General features: G+C 37.9%; 1 protein-coding gene across 5 annotated transcripts in view; it reads right to left on the bottom strand.

The window, feature by feature from the left end:
• The window catches only part of TLN2 (talin 2), a 155,890-nt gene that overhangs the window by 92,949 nt on the left and 41,764 nt on the right, over positions 1-21,177 (bottom strand). For all 5 annotated transcript variants that reach the window (XM_026077817.1, XM_026077818.1, XM_026077816.1 and 2 more), the window contains 13 exons: positions 20,267-20,371; positions 17,472-17,627; positions 16,518-16,619; positions 13,863-13,939; positions 12,042-12,222; positions 10,938-11,051; positions 9,983-10,091; positions 9,099-9,307; positions 8,534-8,632; positions 6,718-6,885; positions 5,220-5,514; positions 2,573-2,739; positions 1,250-1,378 (listed from right to left, as the gene is read on the bottom strand). In XM_026077817.1, coding sequence (XP_025933602.1) covers positions 1,250-1,378; positions 2,573-2,739; positions 5,220-5,514; positions 6,718-6,885; positions 8,534-8,632; positions 9,099-9,307; positions 9,983-10,091; positions 10,938-11,051; positions 12,042-12,222; positions 13,863-13,939; positions 16,518-16,619; positions 17,472-17,627; positions 20,267-20,371 — 1,911 coding nt within the window. The remainder of the gene's footprint in view (positions 1-1,249; positions 1,379-2,572; positions 2,740-5,219; positions 5,515-6,717; positions 6,886-8,533; positions 8,633-9,098; positions 9,308-9,982; positions 10,092-10,937; positions 11,052-12,041; positions 12,223-13,862; positions 13,940-16,517; positions 16,620-17,471; positions 17,628-20,266; positions 20,372-21,177) is intronic.

Below are 21,177 nucleotides of genomic sequence, written 5' to 3' on the forward strand. Positions count from 1 at the left end.
TATCTCTTTCAAAAGGAGGCCAGAAAAAGCAGGCAAAGAACATTTAGTGATCCATGCTGCCACATTAGCACCTCTGACCAAAGAATCAAGGGAGCCAAGGCTTTCTTTACTGAGACTGCTCTTAAGAAGAAAAGATATTACAATGATGCACTACTGGTATTGCTGAGTCTAAAAGCACTAACAAGACCCTGTTCAAATGTCTAGGAATCTTATCGTCAATCTCTCCCTATCACAAAATTAAATATTCAACAATTTATCAAATACATTCCAACATGCTGCACAATACTGTTCTTTAACTGGCCCACCAGACCGATAAAACTAAGCATGAGGTTCATCCTCATCATTACATGCATCTTCCAAGACAATATATATTATATTGAAGCAAAACAGAGTCCTTTCTAAAGTTTTTTTGCATTTAGTTATGAAATTATATATTAATTATTAAATATTCATTTTCTAAAATACTTATGATTTTGTGTCTTATATAGCTAGAATAGATTTGATACCTTTCTAGAAGATGGTTATCTACTTTGGTCACATCTCATCTCACTTGAATCATTGTCTGATTACTGTAAAAGCACAGTTGGAAATTATGAATTCTGAAAGACTGTTTTTATCCTTTTTTTCTATATTTTAGCTSAAAAGGGGAAGTTCAAGCCTTCACTAGACAAGTGGAAGCTAAATTTTATCTTCAATGCATAGTAAACTGCCTTTCTGCCCTTGGCTGTGCCACCAGCTATTATGCATCTTTTCACTTTTGTTTCTGCTTCCTTGATTCTCTGAATAACTTCACAGTTTAATTGGATATGGTGCAATTTAACATATCTTTGTAGGGAAATTTACATGAAACTCTGATACATACTAGTAAAAACACCAAAGGATATTTTGTGTAAATGACAGATTACAGATAATTTAAAACAGTAATGAAGTAGTAGCCCTCAGCTGTTTTGACTTTATGACTAACCCACCAAACTGCTTCTGAATATAATGCTTTCATCAGTTCAGCTTCATCAGTGATAGAAATTCCTCAGTTTTTCTGCATGTGACAACTGTGCTATTACATGTTAGCACCTCAAACAAATTCCAAGCCTTGTATTCTAGAAGAGAACTTAAAATGTTACCATCTTTTGCTTAGCACTTTGCCTAATGTATACATTTTTAATGGCTTGAAATTTAATTGCTTGAAATTATCTACAGATATTAATTATCAAAATAAACTGGAAAAAAATCACAGGATCTAGTTTCCAACCTCTAATCTGTTGACAATTTTCTTCTTGATAGCATTCTGTGCAGCAGCATTTGTGGCAACCCGCAGTCCCTCTGCTGCTTCTCTAAGACGCTGCTGTTGATCCTCATTTTCAGGATTGGCTGCAGCTCCCTACACAAAATTTCAAAGCACAAAACAAGAGCCCTCAAAAAAAGTTCCTGGAGAGAATGCAGAAGAATATGAAAGCTTTAGTTCCAGACCATCTCTACTACATCTGCCTTTATTTTCTTTATATTACTTTAACTGAAGTTAGAAAGAAAAAGATTAAACTATTCAAATAATTTGAAGCAGAAGATGTATTGCCAGTGCAGATTGTTGCTGTACAGGCAGTTTTAGGAATGGAGTTGAACTTTTACTTTATAACCGAGTGAGAGCTATTTCTCTCTCCTATCTCCAACAACAGGCATTAAAAAACTTTACAGGCATTAAAAAGCTACTATGATTAAGTACTTTGGAAAAAAGGTTTTTTGTAAACAGCTTCTACTATGCTCTGTAACAGTGTACTTCAATTGTTTCAAAATCTAGATTCATATAATCATTTTTTTTTAATTTAATGTGCCTTTCAGTAACTGTAATCTAAAAATTTGTGATTTGACACAGCAGTTTTTCTCCATTTGAAGCCTGAGAAAGTACTGGAAAGGATATGCTCTGTAGCTAGGTATATTGGCCTTCTAAAGGCCCAGGAGATTGCCTGGCCCTGATCTGGGAAGGAAGGAAAAGAAAAAAAAAAATTATGTGCAAGATCTGGGAAACTACTCAAAGAGCATATTCCTACCCAGTGGATTTAAATAGTTTTTTTTAGCACAAAAAGGAGATAGATGGCTAGATATGTGCCCCTCTGGCAAGAGCAGACAAAAGGGGCAGACATGGACAAGACTCCCCAGATGGAGGAAGCTGATCCCAAGGCAGACAAAGGCTGCATTGCCTGAAGGAGGAAAAGAAAAAAAAAAAAAGGAAAGAAAAAAAAGGAAGGTAGAGTTTCTTTGTTACTGCTTCTGTCAGTTGTATGGGATTTTTTTTGTCGGGTTTGAATTGGAAGACCAGTACAAAATTTCGCACCACAGTGGCCATGGCTGGTGGTAACTATCCTGCAAAACAATGCAGGAAAGATTTTAAAAACCAACCAAACAAATAATTAATAAATAGGATTTTCTGAAGATACCCAAGATAAATGGTTAAATACAAAACATTCACAGGATAAGAAAAACTGTCTCTAGCATCAGTCAGTTCCTTTTCATAATATAGCACGCCTCCTCTTTGTGTCTAACTATACAATTTTAAGCTGAYGGTTCAGTTTCCTGGTACCTTTGCAGCTTCAACCATGCGGGCTGTCGAATCTGCCAGGAGCTTTGCAGCAGCCAGAAGCTTCTTGGAGTTGTCCATGTCGATCTCTGCTTCGGCATCTGACCTCATGGCATTGACCAGGTCTGAAGTAGCCTGAGCCAGCACCCTGGCCTGCCGCACCATTTCACCTACAGTAGCAACAGTTACATTTTTACTTTTCTTCTCTTTGCTTTCAGTTTTGGTTTCAAAAGTCATCTCAACAAGAAGAAAATAAAGTCACATTTGCTGAAGTGTTCTTTTGAATCGAAAAGGATAGGTAAGTAGTTTGTGGCTTAGAAGCTTTATAAACAAAATCTTGGATGACAACATAATTGAGGGAAACTGATACRGTGGAGATTAAGAAGAAACGGACTATTGTTATTCTAGATAGCAAGATAAAAACCAACAAATAACAGTGCTTAAAAGTAATTCTATATATGTAGTTCCAGGAAAGTCCTGGCCCCAGTGAATACCAAAAGTTTTGCTTTCAGATTACAGCACAGGTTTCACTCCTTCAATAAAAATTACTGTCTTTTACCTCTTCTTGCATCTTCTGTCTAACAACGTAAACTAGATCAAGAGCTCTGTCAAGAGTGACTTAGCACCAGCTAGGTATTTTCAGTCTAAAATAAGGTTTAAGGTATCGAAGTCTAGTGCTGGTCATGATCAAACACACAGAGACCAAACAGCAATGCATAAGTGGACACATACTATTTCTAGAGCAAATTTATTTGATCAGTTTAACATTCATTTGAACTCCATCATAACAGACTTGAATGAATAAAGCCTTCAGCTTTCTGCAGGTTGTCCAAGCAGGCAGCAGGTGATTGGGTTAAAGGCCTCCTGTCATTTAAATGCTCTCAAAAGTAATTATTGACATGAAGGAAAAAAAAAATTTTGAAAGCAGCATTTTTCTTATGTTGTGCAAAGTTAACTTGGGGGCTTTAGAACTGAATGCCTCCTACTGGGCTCCTCTGCTCAGACAAAGAAAAAAAAAAGTCTTCTGGCTGTTACCAGCTTTTTCCTAATTTGTAATTTTTGTAATTTTGCATTAAAAAAAAAAATTTTTTTTAAACCARTAATGGTTAACCCAGCAACCACTCTAAACAGTCCACTTGGCATAATCCATTCAAACACCCCTTGCTGAAATATTATGCCAGCAAATAGAAGAGAAAGAACAACCCACTTGGGCAGTATTACAGCTGTCACAAAAGCCCGAGTGTCTTTGAATTCAAAACGGCTTTGAGGTTGACCCACTGCAAAAAGGCAATGGTAAGTTGGAAATGCCAACTGGAATCTGAATGCTTTCTGCAAAAAAGCAAGTATAGCACAACAAGATATTTGACTGAACAGAAGATAAATGCTATCCAAGGCTCTCTCTTTTACTGCTTCCTTCTGTACAGATACTGAATGATTTATAAATAATGGTTAAATATATAAACTTAACTAACATGCTTTCTTGTGCATATAAATAGTAATCAAGTTCCTTCAGACAACTACCGAGCATTAGAAAACTTTCCACAACTTCCATTTGGAAAATTAAGAATGGCTTAACAAACAACACTTCCGTGCATATTTGCATTTCTTAAAAATCTTCATCTCTCTGATTTCTCATGAACTACCTTCTTTTAGGGCCAAAATATACTTGCAATTTGATAAAAAACCTCCCTGCAGAATTCTCTCWAAAAGAGTTTGGCACAGTTGAAAGTATGGTTCCTTAGAAAACGAAACCTTTCACACCTAACTTGGCTTATTTTTTTTTAAAGATCGCTTACACATAAGAGCTAAAACAACTCCATGAGGAAAAGATTCGTTGGTTCACATTTTGACTGTAACATGAATGTAAATGCTTAAATTTCTTGTCTTCATGTTCATATATCACAAATGAAAGGGGTGAGAAAGGAGACTGCGAAGCCATACTATTCCCAAGATAAAAGAGAACTGGATTTAAAAAAAAATAAGCCCATTTTAAACTTGATAAGAATTGCCCTGATTTCAAAGTTGTTACTGCCCCTTCATGTTGTTGATAATTCACAGCATTCATACCTATTGAAATTTCACCATTCTAACTAATCTCCTGGTTCTTTACTAAAAGATCACATTGGGTCAGTTCAATGTCGGGCATCTCAAGTTTGGTTGGTTACAGAAGCTGCGCATTTTAGAAATGTCACTGGAAAAAGACAAACGTGGAGTTTCAAAACCCACAACATACAATCTAAGCATACAAAATCAAAATCCATGCAATCTTATTATTGGTAGATAAATAATATTCATGAAATCAATCACTGGGGAAATAGTTGCTTATGGATCTGTCTTCCTATTTCCTATTTAAAGATGAGAAATTGTTATAATTTTTTTAATGAAATGCAGCAGTGGAACATAGACAAAATACTAGATTGATCCTTTTGCATAATATTAGAACGAATATTCTGTGAAGATCTGTTATCTAGTACACAATTATAGTATTTTGCTGTTTTAAYATTATGGGTTGAATGACTGCTCCTGAGATCACCAGTCTAGAAGCACAGCACACTTTAGAGAAGGTTTTTTTGATCTGCATTATTTGAAATATTCACATCTCCGGGAACCTGTGATTCATAAAAAGCTTCTGTCCATTAGAGAGACTCACCGGCATCTCCCATTGAACTGAAAATACTCTCTGTGACACACATGATGGTATCTGTAGCCTGGTCATAGCGTCCAATGGGCTCTCCCCTGCTTGCAAACTGGCGGACGTGCTGCAAGAGGTCATTCAGGGCTTGGCTGACAATGCTGGCAGCTGCACTGACCTGCTTCAGTAACTCAGTGTCATCTGTGGCAGCCTGGCAGGCCCTCACGCAGTTCTCCACTGAACGGTCCACCAGTTTCCCTGCCTCAATCAGCTGTTCCTGGCACACTGGAGAGCTGATGGTGGGACTCACAACCTGCATAGACAAAGGATGCAGAGCATTCAGAAGAGGCTTAACTGAGAACTTCCTAATTACTAACAGGTGACATCCACTGCCCCCCCACTTTTTTTTTTTTTTTTTTAAATACATAACATGTTTTCCCTAGATAGAAAACCCTGATGTGAGTATTTAAATAGATTTTACTGAGCTTTCCATTACTACAGGTAGCATCAGACACCTAAATTAGGAATCTGGGCTACCTATATAGTCATTTTAGTCTTAATTTAGATGCTCAGCCCAGAGACCACCCCCCCCCCCAATCTTGTTTCATGCTTTTGTCAGCAGCTACTGAACACAGCTAACACTAGTCAGTGGTTCTGATGGGGAGGCACAGGCCAAACTTCCCCAAAGTAGCTATGCCCATTGGCACATTTCTGTATCCTGGAATTCCAAGTAACATGAAATTTTAATGGGAATAGGTTTTGTAAAGCCCTCTCTCACCAGCCTCTGTTTGTTTGTTTAAATAAAAGTAATGCTTGGCAAAAGGAAACACAACACTGGCACAAGACAGGCTCAAGACAAAAAAAGCTGAGTAATCTACAGATGTAAGCTAGAAACAGTCCTCTCCCATTTTGTTCAGATATATCCAGCAACGCGGGCAACATGAAAGCTGTGCGCATCTTATGGGAAAAAGGATGCCACTGAGTGTTTTTTGCTGACCCAAAGAAATTCACCAGCAGCAAGAACATCAAGCCCCAATAACAAACATTCATATATATTCATTACAAAAGGCCCTTTTAGCCAGAGCTATAAAGGAGGAAATATTGAAAATTTAATACCTAGAATCAGCAATTAATTTCATTATAATCCTCTGGGATGTTTTACAATAGTTGAATACCCATTTTCCAACCACAATTAACCCTATGAAAGCTGACCTTCAAACTTCAAAAGCAGTATTCAAATAGCAAATGTAAATTGTTCCATTTTTAAAATTAAAATCAACAGATTTTCCAAAGGCAAAAAAGGCTGCAGAAGACTTAATGCTCCAGTTGCAAACTTACAGGTGACAAAAATTTACTGATCAACAGTTTCAGCACTACACAAACATAGAACCATACTAAAAGTATATTGGACTACTAAAGTATAAAAGTATATTGGACTACTAAAAGACTACTGGAAGAACACAGAGCGTACACCCAAAATGACGCCTTGCTGCTGCAGGAACACCGCTAGCCTTACCTTGGCACAAGCCACAAGCTGGGAAGTAGAGAGTGCACACTGTGTAGCAGCAGCAATGACCCTGTTCTGCAGGACAGTATCCTCAGCCACCTGTGCTACATTCTTGGCCTTCAGCACTAACATGGCAGCAGCATTTGCAACAGCTTTGGCCAGACTCATCAGAACATCCTGGTAAAATAAGAGGAAAACTCAGCCTTATAAACAAAACATAGTATACGCTTGGTTTATCTAAGATCAAACTTGAGAATCCTGAGGGTAAGAAGTTTTCCACGTCTCTCAAAGTAAAAATGAGATTTTGTTTTGTGAAAGGTAGCAAACATGGCTATTACTCAGAAAACTTGCGATTTTGTTCTCAAGACAAAAAAGCATTGCTCTATTGACATTATCAGGTTACTGGACTGAACGAGTACAGAGTGTCATAAGTTTTGAATTGACTAGGCATCCATAAAGAAAACATGTCCCAAATGTCAACATGCCAATCTTAACCTCCTGAGAATGCACCATCAGTGCAAAAACATGTGGACTTCACTACTAAATACATGCTAAATATCTGCAGTAAGGATGGAGACCTTGAAGAGCAAAATGATAAATGAGAATAGACAGCATTTGAGCTAATATGAACTCCAAGTAGTTAAATGCACTCAACAGTAATGACAACTACCACTCCATTTTTGAAAAGATGCAGCCTTTCAGCCAAATTATTTGCATGTTCATAGCATAAATATAGCCCTATAAACTATTGCTCCAAAATATAATTCATAATAGATCCTAATTCCAAAATATTCTTCCCTCTTACAAAAACACATTTAGTTGTTACCAAGTAGGCACTCAAGAATAACACTTTAACCTGCTATTAAAACATCTTGAGGCACACTGTGAAGGTACATGCTGTTAAAATGATCTGGCTTTCTCATTAAAAGATAGTATAGATACACTTAGGCAGAATTCTGACTTTGCAGCAGAAAAAAACTTTTAACTTCACAATTTAGCAGGCTAAATTTTTGTTTTGTTTTTAAAAATGAAGGCCAGATGAATCATCCCACTCCTTACCCACTGTCTCCAACACCTTGTAACACTTAGAACATATACCGAAGTAAGAAAGCAGAGGGTTGCAATACATATTAAACTAGGAATACATGTGAGAACTCTGATGAAACTTGCAGACAGCATTACTCATGGATAAAGTGCTTTAAATGGCCCCTAAGTTGCACTGGCATACATCTCACATACAGTACACTCCAGAGATCCACCTGTTGCTGTAAACTACTTCCTTTTGGTTCTGAGGCAGACCTGTTCTTGACATTGAGTGAAAAAACCCAGATGTTTCTAACAGAGCATTTAGGGACAATGACTTTAAATTGCCAAAGGGCAACTGTGCTATTAAGCCACACAGGCATTACGCTTTGACAATAATATTAATCTTTAAAAAATAATGTTGTAACACAGTAACTTTTTTCTAAATTTACCAGAAGTTTGCATAGAGTAGAATTTCAATAGCAAGAATCTGAACAGTATGCAAATAGCATGAGCCATGCATTTTGAACAGAGAAGAATATATGGCAAACAGTGCTCCGTGAAGAAAGAAACCTTCTATGTGACACACTGAATGAAGCAGGGGTTCCTATGAGATCATTTGCAACATTTTGTGATGATGTAATTCAAAGCTATTTCATAATGGGTTAGCCTCAAATTATCATTAAGCAATATCAAATCTAGCATTTCCTAACACCACTTCGGGAAGCCTTGTTTTTATGCAGTGGCTTCTTCATTACAAAGCTGCACAATTCTCACAGTGACTAACTACTCCCCTCCTTACCTGGAACCTTTCATCTGTTTCATTCTCTCCAATTTGCCTCAGGAGCTCCCCACTAGCTTGCCCAATACTTCCAGCTGCAGTCAAAACTGTCTGTCGAGGCTGGAAAAATAAAATGGTGAAACAAGTTAAATTAAAAAAAACAACCAAAACAAAAAAAACCTAACAACAACAACAACAAACACCCCACATCTTTCTTTACTTAAACTTTCAGATTTCCTCAAGGAACTTTTGCATTAGCATGCAATCAATACGACAAAAAAACAAACAAAAAACATCAAAAAGCAAGCAAACACAGCCTCCCCCCCCCCCCCCCAACCAACGAGAAGGACAAAAAAAAACAAAAAAAAAGCAAAAACAGCCCCCCCCCCCCCCCCCCAAATCAAGGTGCAGGACTTAAAGGCATAAAGACAGAGATAGGTATAGGGATAAAAAGTCAGAAGAACTGTTTGCATTGGGGACATTATGTGGGATTGAGCAGGTGAGGCTTAGAAGCTAACATGTCTCAGAAGAGCCATCCATGTCATGCATTTCAGAGAGAGAGCCTGAGAAGGTTTCATGTTCTCACCTCTCCTGAAGTAGGTTGCACAGCTTTCAGCAAGTCTGAGACAGCACCAGCCAGTGTTCGAGCAGCTTTCAGGAGGTCTTCTCCACTTCCAACTTCATCATCCATGAGGGCAGCAAGCAGTTTCACACCTTTAGACATCTCAGTGAGGTTGGAAGAGATGGTTGTAATGGCACATCCCACAGCAGTGTAATCAGTGTCAACTGGGTCACCTGCAGAGTAAATTGTTTTTCATGAGCAGCAGGTTTCAGAGGTTAAAAGAGAAAAAGCCACCACAAGCTGCATTCTAGTGAGATACAACAGGTACATTTGAAGATGGTCAAGCAATGTCTACTAAGCAACTTAAGTATCACTTCAAAATTTAAGGTCTAACATTTTTTCAATCTCTGTTTTTCTAATAGAATTTTCTTCTTCTTCCTTCCATGCAATTTGCTGAGAAGTCCCCAATTTCAGCCATCTTTCCTGTTCCAACATTGAAGGAACCCAAGGTAACACAGTATTAACCCCTTTACGCCACTTAGAATTCCTTCAACTCATGATTTGCAAAAGTACACAAATAAACATTCGTAATATCTCTCTAACAATGGTCAGATGAATGATACTTTAATTGTTAACAGCCTTGCCAAATTTCTACATTACTTTGGTGAGTAAATAAGCTACATTTTTATCTTCATCAATGGTAGTTCCTCTAGTGTTAGAGATGATAAATTGAGGATTTAAAAATTGTGATTGGGAGGGATTGTAAGCTTGTTCCACAAATCACTGCACTTAGCTATTGGGGTATTTGGAAGAAAATTTATCTCCAGCTGTCTCACAGTCAGTCTCTATGTTGCTTAGACTGATAAATATGTCAGAGACTGCTAGAAAGACCTTGCTTTGAAATTTACCTGCTGTAAGGTTAACAACAGATGCAGTTCCTGCAGTAATAGCATCAACCTGAGAGTGTATTTCATGTTTTGATTCATCAACCTTGTTCTGAACCCATACTCTTGATGCCTGAAGAGCAACAAAACAAGAAGACAAAAAACAAAACATACAAGTATTAAGGACTGCAGTGAGGTCCTGTAAGTTAGGATATCGTATAAAACACTTCACAAACCTTTAAAAGTGAAACAGAGGACAGCAACCAGTCCTTTAGAGGGAAACACAAAAGCAAACATTTTCTTTTGCAGAATCCCTCATTACACAATTGCTATTGTAGTTCAACAGCTGCCCTTTAAGGTGAATGCCATAAGGACAGTGCAACCAAGAAGGCTAAAGATTTGACCGCCAGTTCCCATGAACAGTAGGCTCAATCTCTCCTCCTGCCCTACTCTACATCAGAAATGACAGGCTCTATCCCATGAAATATCCCAGGCAGACTGTTAGCAGACAGGTCTGGTCTTTAACCTGTCTTTCTGAGCCATATACTTCTACCTCTAAAAACAAGGTGAGGAACTTTGAGATATCCCTGAAAGAACCAAATTTATTCTATATTAGCATCGTGAGAGGACTTTATCTGAAGCCTGGTCATTTCTTTCAAGTATCCAGGAGGGAGTTATCCTCGTTGCAAATACTGGCCCCCTATTTGCCTTTAACTGTATATGGGCAGCACAGGAAACAAGAAAGATTACAGAAATGATTATGCAAGGAAGCTTGCTCCACTTAATCTCAGGGGATTAACAAGAGCTGGATGGAACAGCATACATACACAAATTCCTTAAAACAAGCAAGATTTTTTTTTTTTTAAATCCCATTTAAAAAGCCAGAGATGCCACTTTAGATCCAGGGACGATAACTAAACTGGTTTGAAAACGCCCCAGGCCACTAAGATTCATTTCTATGGGGATTAGATAAACTCACCATGTCCTGTCCTAGAGGTGGCAGGTTATCAACTTCACTGAGGTCAGCTTGTGCCTGTTGAACCGCATGCATACTAGTATTTATAGTCCCCATCAAAGCCTGCTGAGCTGAGGTCTGAAAGGCAGAACAAGGAAATGGGTGTGTGCCGTGTTTCAAGCAGCATTTCTGGCAGATACTACATTGATGTTAAGAGGCAGTGAGTGACACCAAGCACACCAATCTATTTTCACAGCTAGCCTTTCCCCAGCACCTTAGCTGTGCAACGGAGAAAGCAAAGCCCACTTTAACACTCCTCTCATGTTCTTGATCCTGCCTATGCCATTTTGTACTCCTCTGTACTTGCACACATTTATAAGATTCTGAACTTTCACAGATCAAACCATACCCAGACACATACTCAAATACCAAGCTGTCTACCTGGCCTGCATTCTAGGAATGTGAATATGCATACGTAATATATTTTGAGGATACCATTATTGATTTCCTGAAACATGACAGTCTACAAATGGTATCAAAGACGATTCCAAAACTAAATTGCCATCAATATGCATGAGCTAACAGAAAACTGAAAGGTTATAGGCAGAGTGGAATGGCCATCACACATACTACACCTCCACTGGTACAACATGAGCTTAAGCATTGATTATACTCTGCAGCCCCTGTAGCCCTTTGATAGTCTTAAATTAAATGAGAAAAATAAGCATCAATTTTAAACCTGCCCTGAAAACTATAAATCAGTAGGCCAGTGACAGGCAAAACATTAGCTTTTTTCTTAACGTCTCTTGCTTTTACCAGTCTTTAAACCATCTTTTTCTAAGCCTTGGATAACAATTTAATGACTTTGAAGTAAAGGGAAGGCTAGAAGAGCCAGTTTAAAGGAGAGAAGAAAAAAGAGAGAGAGAGAGAGAGAGAATGAGAATAAGTCAAAATGAGATACCCTAAATATTTCAGGGATGCTCAAAACATGTGTGTTCAGTAGGACAGCCAGGCAGCCACACACTACACCATCCTCCTGCTCTTAGCAACATGGATAACATGCTGTTTCTGACTACATGTGGCACAGACCAGTTTCAAACGCTACTACAAAACAAGGAGGTTCCTCACAAGTGGGGGCATGTGTCCTCTGTGCATCTGACCGATCGTGACCTGTTGCTGGGGAGAAGGCATGATGCCGATGTTGAAAGTCTCTGGCCCACTGGACCCTGAACGCATAACAGCTGGTAGCGCCACAGAGCCATGCTCCACCTTCCCTGTTCGGTTGAACTGCTGCTGCAAGATAGTAGATCTAAAAAAACCAAAGAACACAGAATTAATCAGCTCCTGCAAACTAAGTCCTGCTGGATATTGTTCTAAATTGTATTTCAGAACATTTGGAGGAGCTGGAGAATTGTTAGAAGTCTTCTTCTAACCATTTTCTAATAGCATTTTGAAAAATTAAATTTGATGCTTTTGACAGATCAAATATCAGTAACAGTAATGAGCAGGCAGTRAAAAAAGGAGCAACATACAATTTTGGTGTATGTGGTACAATAGCTTTGCCCCTCTAAGATGCCTGGCAGAGACAGAGCTGGATTAAGGTTTATGGCATAACAGACTGCTCTGTTTCAATTGCACCATTAGGCTGATCAGTAAAAAACAGAGGGACAGACTCTTTGGAAATGTCTATGCAAGCAATCCCTAGATTTGGAATAAAAACAAGTGTTCTTCCTTCATCTCACACACACACACTTATCTAAAAGCCTGGCAGTCTAACAGATAATGGACTAGGAAGCAGGGTGTTTTCAAGCATAATAAAGTTATTGTTATCCATGGTCATGAACTGCTTTGCCAGTTGCCCTGTTTGTATTTAAATATGATTCAAGCTTTAACAGCTAGAAGTATTTGCAGGAATTCTGGCTTTCACAGCAATTATGTGTTATAGGGGGGGAAAAAAAATAACTTCAATTATGAAAAAATCTTTGTATTCATCTGTTTTGGGCTTCTCTGCACAGTATTTCACTAACAGTATATTCTGGAAGCAATTTGGAAAGGGCAGTGTCAAAAGGAAGCACATCTGAACGTGTGTGATCTGTCAAAAGTTGAAATTTCACATAAGGCCACATTAAATACTTAACCAGCCCATCTCCTATAAACCATATGTTTAACAGTAAATCAAATACTTTCACACACACAGACACACACTGCAGACATTGTCATCCTTAGAGTTCAAAGAGGAGACTTAAGGAGCTCATTACAGCTCAAACTGCCCTGAAACTGTTTCTATTATTTCATTGCACAGAAGGATGTAATATTCCTTTTCAAGAGCATAGCCAGCTCTACGGTTCTACTTTTTGCTGATCATCAGCAACTCTGTTAATCTCCCAGCAGAACCAACAAAGAAATCATAGCCTGATCTATCAGTGTCAAAATCTTACCTTTACCCACACCACATATCTAACCAGTCTGTCTAAAGCGGGTTGGTGTAATGAACCAGTGTCATGACAGAGTATGATTAAACTGAGAAGTCAAATTCCACCGGAAGCCACAGACTTGGCAAACAAAAACAACTGAGATCTTGCAAACCTAGGTGTTTGCACAAAGACCAAACTAATACAATATTTTCATCTCTGCAATCTTTTTTTTCTTCATTTTATTGAATTATAGCCAGAGTTCCATTGTTCAGTGGTCAAATTACCATGAAAATATACATTTGCCCTAACCAGAAATTTTAAGACAGAAAAGCATGCTCTTCTATCCTAGAACAAAGCTGAAAGTCTGAAGAACAGCCTGGAGGATAGTGCCTCTTCCTGCTGAACTACTCCGTAGAAAAAAATCATTCTTCAAAGTAATAACTGTGCTACTTCACTTGAGGAATGAAAAATGCTACCACAGCTAAAGGTGTCACGCTTACGTAAAAGGGCATTTCCTCCTGTTGTATACACTCACTTCTTAGGTGAAACAGATTCTTCCAACATGGTTGATTCCTCATCGCCTTCAAGGCCAAATCTATCTTTACTCTGTTTCTGGAGGAAAAAAGAAAAAAAAAAAAGAAGAAAAAGATAGACACTACGCTTATTTTTTTCCCATTCCCTCCAGCATTGTATTGATATTTATCAAAAATCTGGTCAAATGATCTGAGGAGTCTTGCCCAGTGCTGAACACTAACTTTTGGCAGAGTGTGAAATATAACCTCTGCCTCTGAGGCAGTGCACTTCAGCAGCCCAGCTTCTAAGCCCTGGAAGATGAAGCGCCTAAAGAAAAAAGCCTATTGCAACTGCCAGTGCTAGCAAACCCAGGGATTTTCTGACCAACGCTATGGAAAAAAAATGCTGAGATACCATCTTTACCTCCCAGAAGAGCATTCTGGAGATGTGCACCACCACCAAACCCAGGCACAGGTATGGCAAGTTCATCTCCTTCCCCATCCTGTTCTGACTCAGGAATGGGGCCGGACTGAGATTCAGTTGACTAGAACTCAGCTACAAATCACCTTCAGCATCCCAAAATGTTGCTACCTACAGCTAACTGCCAGTAGAAAATATATAGCTACAGGAAAGACAGTAAATTTAACACTGTATCAAAGTCATTTTACCATAGTTACTTCAGACATCTGGATAGTTTGGACATCTGACTTCTCGAGGCAGTTTTTTACACTGGTATAAGGGAGGAAAACGTACACAAGGTTCAAGTCTAAACCACCAGAAACAACAACAGGGAACTATTGTAAGATATAAAAGGAACGCCTCGTAAAGACTGTCCATTTCTACTGGTGACCTTGGAGTACACATGACCAGGTCAAAGACACTCTCTGCTTGCTACCTTATGTGACTTGCAGTCTGAATATTCAGCATGCAGAACTAGAGAAACATCCACTATGGCCTTGGACACATTCAATGAGAACTCCTCACACACATCCATACACACCAACCAACTTTGTCCAAAAAAATCCCTTACCAGTTTATGCATGAACTGAAAATGCCTACTCCTAGTCAGGATTGCATCTTATTTCCATATCAATACATAGAAAAAAATATAGTTATATTAAAAAAAGATAAAAGCTACTTAAGTTCAGAGTTCCTTGTCTACTGATCAAGGATCTATCACTAACAAGTTGTAGGACAAGATTTCCTTAACACAAAAATACTTTAGCAAAAAAAAAAAAAAAAGTGCCCCCAATCTACAACAGAGCAAATGAGCTGAAATCTTTCAAAACACACCAAAAGTAAACATTATGCAACTCAGAGTGATAAACCACAGTTTAAGGCATGTGGCAAAGTGGTAACTTGGACTTGACAGCTGGAAACTGCATGCTTCTCATATGAGTCATGAAGCATCGTGGGTGTTTATTATTAACCTGTTCCTACTTCATTCATTTTGAAACTAGCTGTGTCAGCAGATTGTAAAGAAGAAATCAAAGGATTGGCTTTAGAGGAGAAATAYGCACATCTGTATTTTATCAGCATAGAAAGGCTGCTTTACTTYGGAATTAGAGAGTGAAGCTACTAGTGAAGCTTAGAAAAGCTAGAATCAAATTTCAAATTATCTGTGGAAAACTGTAGCTTATTTAACATTCATTAAATCTGGGACTGAAAAGGTAAGTGCTGTGATGAATTCTAGCAATCTACCCTCAGCCTCTGATTTCACTCAACTTGATGTTATATCCCAGACTGTTCTCATGAACAAAGGCAATAAATTCGACTGAGCTGCCTAGTTTTCTGTCATTTCTTTACTATGAAGAATTTATTATAACAGATAATACTGTAGTTTGGTTGAACCTTAATAAAGTAAAAATTCATCAGCAATAAACACCCAGAGCTATTTGAAACACTACACTTTTCTATATAATGTGCTCAGCATATGACCATTCAGCTGTATGCTTGTTGGCAAAAGCTGTTATCAAGCTTATTCACTTGCGAATATTTTGAACACTGGAGTGCCTAAAGAACACTGGAGGTGCTTATCAGCCTCTCCTGCTTGGCACACTTGACAAAACCAGGTTTAAAGATAGCCTGGTGCCTTCACAAACACTCCTTTTCCTCTGTCTGCAAAAATGAAATATAAATCTCTGCTTTACTGACCACAGTATTTGTTAAGCAATACTATGACTTATTCTTAAGTTTTGCCAAAATATTTCTTCAGCTTTGTTGCAGCATATACAACAGCCTCAGGACAACTATAATGTAACCTTTAATACAGTTCAACATGCTGCTTCCATAGAATCACTTCCTCCCACCTGATTCACCACTTCGGTCCCCAGTTTCATATCCACAGTTGAGCAGAAAGCTTTAGGCTGCTCTCTGGATATACACTCACAGCCAGCAGTTCACCTTCCAGAAGGAAAAACACAGCCCAAGCATGCTATATTGAGCCCGACTCATGCTATCATTATTATTAACAGCCTTGATATTTTTTCCATAAACAATCACTTAGGTTAAACTAAAAGAGATATTATTTATACCTAAAAATAAGTCACATGAAAGCATAGATACAACACTAATTTCACAAGAGAGAAACTCCAGCTTGCACACATTGTAGCTTTTGCACTTCTGTAGTCATTTTACTGATTTTATTGCATTTTTACTAAATGTCATCCTAATATACCTTCTTCAGGATGATATCAATGTAACCTGCAATTAGCTGAGAGATCTGTTCTCCTTCAGTGGTCTGTACTGAATAATAGCTTTCCTGATACTCGCCAAAATCCTGTGGGGGAAAAAAGAAAAATTAACCATTTGGAAATAGAAGGTAAGTAAATGAAGACACAGTACAAAATTTGAGAAAGAAAATTAAAGACCTAAATTTTATTTTGTTTGTATTACATTTTATTATAACTAACAGTAGATGAGACTATTCCAAGATTCATCTGGTGAATAAAGGATGCCTTTTCTTGCAGCTTAATCATAGGTGTATAGATTGAAACGCTAGAGGACCCACAGATACCTAATCTGACTTTGTCAGACAGTCACTGGATGATGGAGAACTCTTCAGAAACTTCTTCTAAAGTGTAATCACTCACACCATTAATAACATGCATCTAATTTCCGAAGTGAATTATCAGCTTCTAGCGAGAGTCTTGCTCTATCACATTAAACCACCCTTTCATATACAAGATACTCTCCTTATAATGGGCCAAATAAGTTACAAAACCCACCATATTTATGAAAGTTCTTTAAATTCATAATTTTAAGATGTTTCCATGAGCCATCTAGCTTCATTTATGCTCATAACCTGTATGTCACAAACTGCATTTTGAATGGCAAGTGCCATAAGGGTGAGGCAGGTCTTAATAATGATGGCTTTCATAACTGTATTGGTGGTTAGGCACAGAACAGATTTAAACAGTGCTCTTTGAAAACAGTTCGGTTTAGAAATATCAAAATACAGATTGACCCTAGACACTAAGATGGGCCAGTTCATTACTTCAGGATTCAGTGGCTCTACATAATGAGCTGCAGATAGAACAAATCAAATTCTAGAAACTGTTCAGAGCGCGAGTGCATTGTCCCTTCTCTACACCATACTGATTCCTCCTCCAAGCATATACAGAAAGATTACCAGAGTGAAGCTTTTAGGTGATGCAGCCCAGCGTTTCACAGTTGTCAGCGGCCATTCCTGCAACACTTCCTTGGTCTTCTCATCCACACGCATCACTGAGTCTTTGGTGACCCCCAGCAAACGAGGAACCAGCTTGTTTTTGCCTTTCATTTTTTCCTGTAACAGAACACAGGGGATTGTTTTACATTCAAATGGAGCACGCCAGATGAGAAAGGAAAAAATCATGAGGGAATATACTGGGGGACAGGGGGAAGCAAATTATTTCCAAGAATGGTATTAACATTACGAAGTTCTGTCAATTGGCTACAATTAATTAGTAACAACATGACGCTAGAATTTTTTGTTTTGTTTTGTTTTTGCTTTTGTTTTTAAATAAATACACAACTGGGAGGAGATGACACACAAAACACAGTCCATTGCCGTTTCTGTCTAAAGCAACTCTTATGTCAGTCACTATTTATCACAAAGAAATTAAAACCAAAAAAGCTGATCAGAAGTCTGATGAGTTATATAGGAGCAAGTAAAAAAAAAAACAAAAAACACAACACCTCAGAAAAGCAACATGGCATGTATTGAAATTAAAAACTAGCTACAGGTCCTTGGCAGCAAATCCCAACATCACAAGCACAGTGCACTTGCAGTCCTGGAATGCCACTGCAAGTCCTCAAATGCTAATGTTTAAGAAATCAATGACCCAGAGTTAGGGCTTTCTCTTAGAGTAAGCTCACATCAGTACTCTTCTGACACACTTAACATTCAATATGTTTTCATCTTAATGACAATAAACTCAGGCTATGTATAACTCTAATATTTGTACAGAAATATAGTATATTAGGAAAGTGCACCTATTACCTTTTAAACTGATACAAGAAAGCCACTGTTTACAGAATTGCAAACTGACTACTGCACATGAAAGCACAGTCGGGCACCCATGAGCATTTGTATATTCAAAGATTCCAACTGTATTTGATCTTTATTATGCAGTTCAGAAAAAACTCCCCTTCCCCTTTTTCTCCTTGCAAAAAAGGGGATTTTAGGGAGAGAATCTTAGGAAGTTACTTAAAGCCATGATGGCAGACTTTCTAGAGACAGGCCACAAGGAGACAGGGTCAGTCTCAAGGCTGCCAGATGCTGCTTCTYATTTTGTTGAGCATTTTGCTCCTCCAGCTTTTCAAGGTTGCAGAGCACAGGTCCTAGCGATCAATTTACCATAGAAAGTCTTCTTGTAAAGTGGAAATGAATCCAGGTGCCCCATTCCACTGAATTTATGTAGTAAGCTGCAAAGAATAAATTCCTATCTATCTATCTAGTAAGTCATTTGATAGACCTCAGAAAGCGAGAGCAATTATTCCTTCCAGCTAAAGTTCCATGACATAGTTACTTGATTCAGTTATCATTTACTTTAAGGTAGGATTAAAGAAAAAAGTGTGTGTGTGTGCATGCACATGCCTGCATGCTGGGGGGGGTGGGGGGGGGAAGTATTTTTACCTTTTACCATATAGGTCAACTATATGGTGTTAACAAATCCATGTTGAATTATCAGCTTATTTTGAATGTGCATGCTTGTTTTAATATTTTAGTTACCAAAAACCGCACACCAGAGTTTTACTATAGTTGCTAATATACAACTTCATAAATCAGCTGGAGATGTCAGTTTATTATTTATAGTGCTCTTTAAGTAATTCCAATGTTTTGCATTTTAAAGATTTATGTCCAAACTGAATTCCACTGTTTTAGTATCTTGGTGAACATTTAGCTCTAAGTCACCAGATTGGAAGTTGCATGATTCAAATGAAAAAGTTTAATAACCCAAGCAATGATAAAGTGTTTTTTGTTAGGGGGGAAAAAAACAACAACAAAAAAACCAAAACAACCTCCAACTTAATGATACATAATAAATAGCAGCTACTCCAAAAAGGTACCTAATCAACAGCATATACTGTCTAAAGGGGATATTGGCTTATGATACTGAAAAGGAGCATAGCTTTGGATATGCTTGAAAAGATTCATCACCTTCAGTTTGCTAGCTCAACAGCTCCTTTGGAGAGTTGAGACTGTTTTCTCTATTAAAGGTGYCTAAAAAGACAATTTCACTTGAAGGAAGCAAAAAGGAAAGGTCATTTTTTCACTATGAATGGTATCCTTTGCAGATTTTTCATTTATTTGCACCTTTTATTTGCTTCATTAGAATTTGTGGGTGATTAAGTACTTTAGGAGAAGGAGACTTACTGACATTAAGCTATCTATAAAGATTTAGCACCATAATTTTGGGAACCCAAAAATGGAAACCTTGGCTTAAGTTTACTCTCCTTTCCATCTCAGTGGTAACTGAATATTCAAGCACTAATACTTCAGTCCAGTTTTCGCAGCAGAGTGTCAGTTTCTGGGTGCCTTTTTTTTTTTTGCAGCCTTAAGACCAATGCCTCTGTCTCACTAAGGACTAAGAGAAATTAATCATGCAGCTGATGATGTTCTTGTCAGATGCAGGTTTCAGCATGCAACAGCTTACAAGGTTTTTGTGAATATTTTCACAAATAAAGTACTTTGATGGTAAAAAAACAGAAAGCRTCAATTTAGAAAATAAAATCATGGCAGACTCTAAACTGTCTTTCTGGAATTCAGTAAACAGGAACCTAAACTGAAATTATGATCCTGTCCCATGTGGTAAATTAAACAATTTTTCTAAACGTAGCTTTAAGAAAGAAGGTTGAAAGAACAACTTTGACCTTTTGCTTAGGGGAGATCTAAAGTAATACATAATCAGGCATACATATGGTCAGCAAGATCCACATTACCTTAACAAGGAAAAAGGACACTCCATAGGTCCGTAGGGAACGTGCTAGCTTCACATACTTCACTTTGGCTTCTATTTCAGTCATCTCACCACAGTTTTTGTGCTCCTGTAATGAGAGTTCAGTATTAGGCAGAAATAATCCCATCTGGAATAATAATAGACAGAAATAATCCCATCTGGAAACAAAGGAAAAATACATGTTAGCTTTTCCTTGTTTAAGGATGCCTAGTTAATAAGCACTGCAATTAGAGTATTTGAAACAGCAGTGGGTAGAGATGTCAGCAAGACTGTATCCCATAATTCCTCACACCCAGAAGACATGAACAACTTGTCTGAAAGGAATATTTCTCTTTGACCATCATCCATGCTATTTACTTCTCAGATCAAGCAGATTTAAATCACTTCTAAAATAGTTTAAAAAACTAAGTATTGCTACTAGTCTCAATTCTGTAAATCTGTATAAATAATCATCTTTTAAAAAAATCCTTTGTTCTTGGCTTTGGGTAACCTCTGGAACTCACTGCCATATCATTGCACAGTTCATCTGAGGCTTGTTTACCTAGTCCTTCAATTAAAATAAAGACAAACTAGAAGTTCACAATCTCCTTTCACCACGCTAGCTATTCCCTTTGTGTATTACCTGCTGTCATTTTTGCCTGCTTTCAAAGGGAAACTGGATCCATTCCCTTCACACAGGGATGTTAATTTTATATCTCTACCCCTTACATACCCATTGTATTCTAACTGAAAGAGAATACTTTATTTCCGATAGCCCTAAATGAACTATGAGATGAACTTAATACAGCTATGTCACTGTTGATAGACTTACTTACTACTGCTGTTATTTATATTAGACAATGGCACACTATAACTTCCCTCTTCTCTATGGGAGTGTGCAGGGAATGGTGCTTT

Source organism: Apteryx rowi, unplaced genomic scaffold (assembly GCF_003343035.1).
Source record: "Apteryx rowi isolate R43461 unplaced genomic scaffold, aptRow1 scaffold_463, whole genome shotgun sequence".
In the NCBI taxonomy this organism is placed as follows: Eukaryota; Metazoa; Chordata; class Aves; order Apterygiformes; family Apterygidae; genus Apteryx; species Apteryx rowi.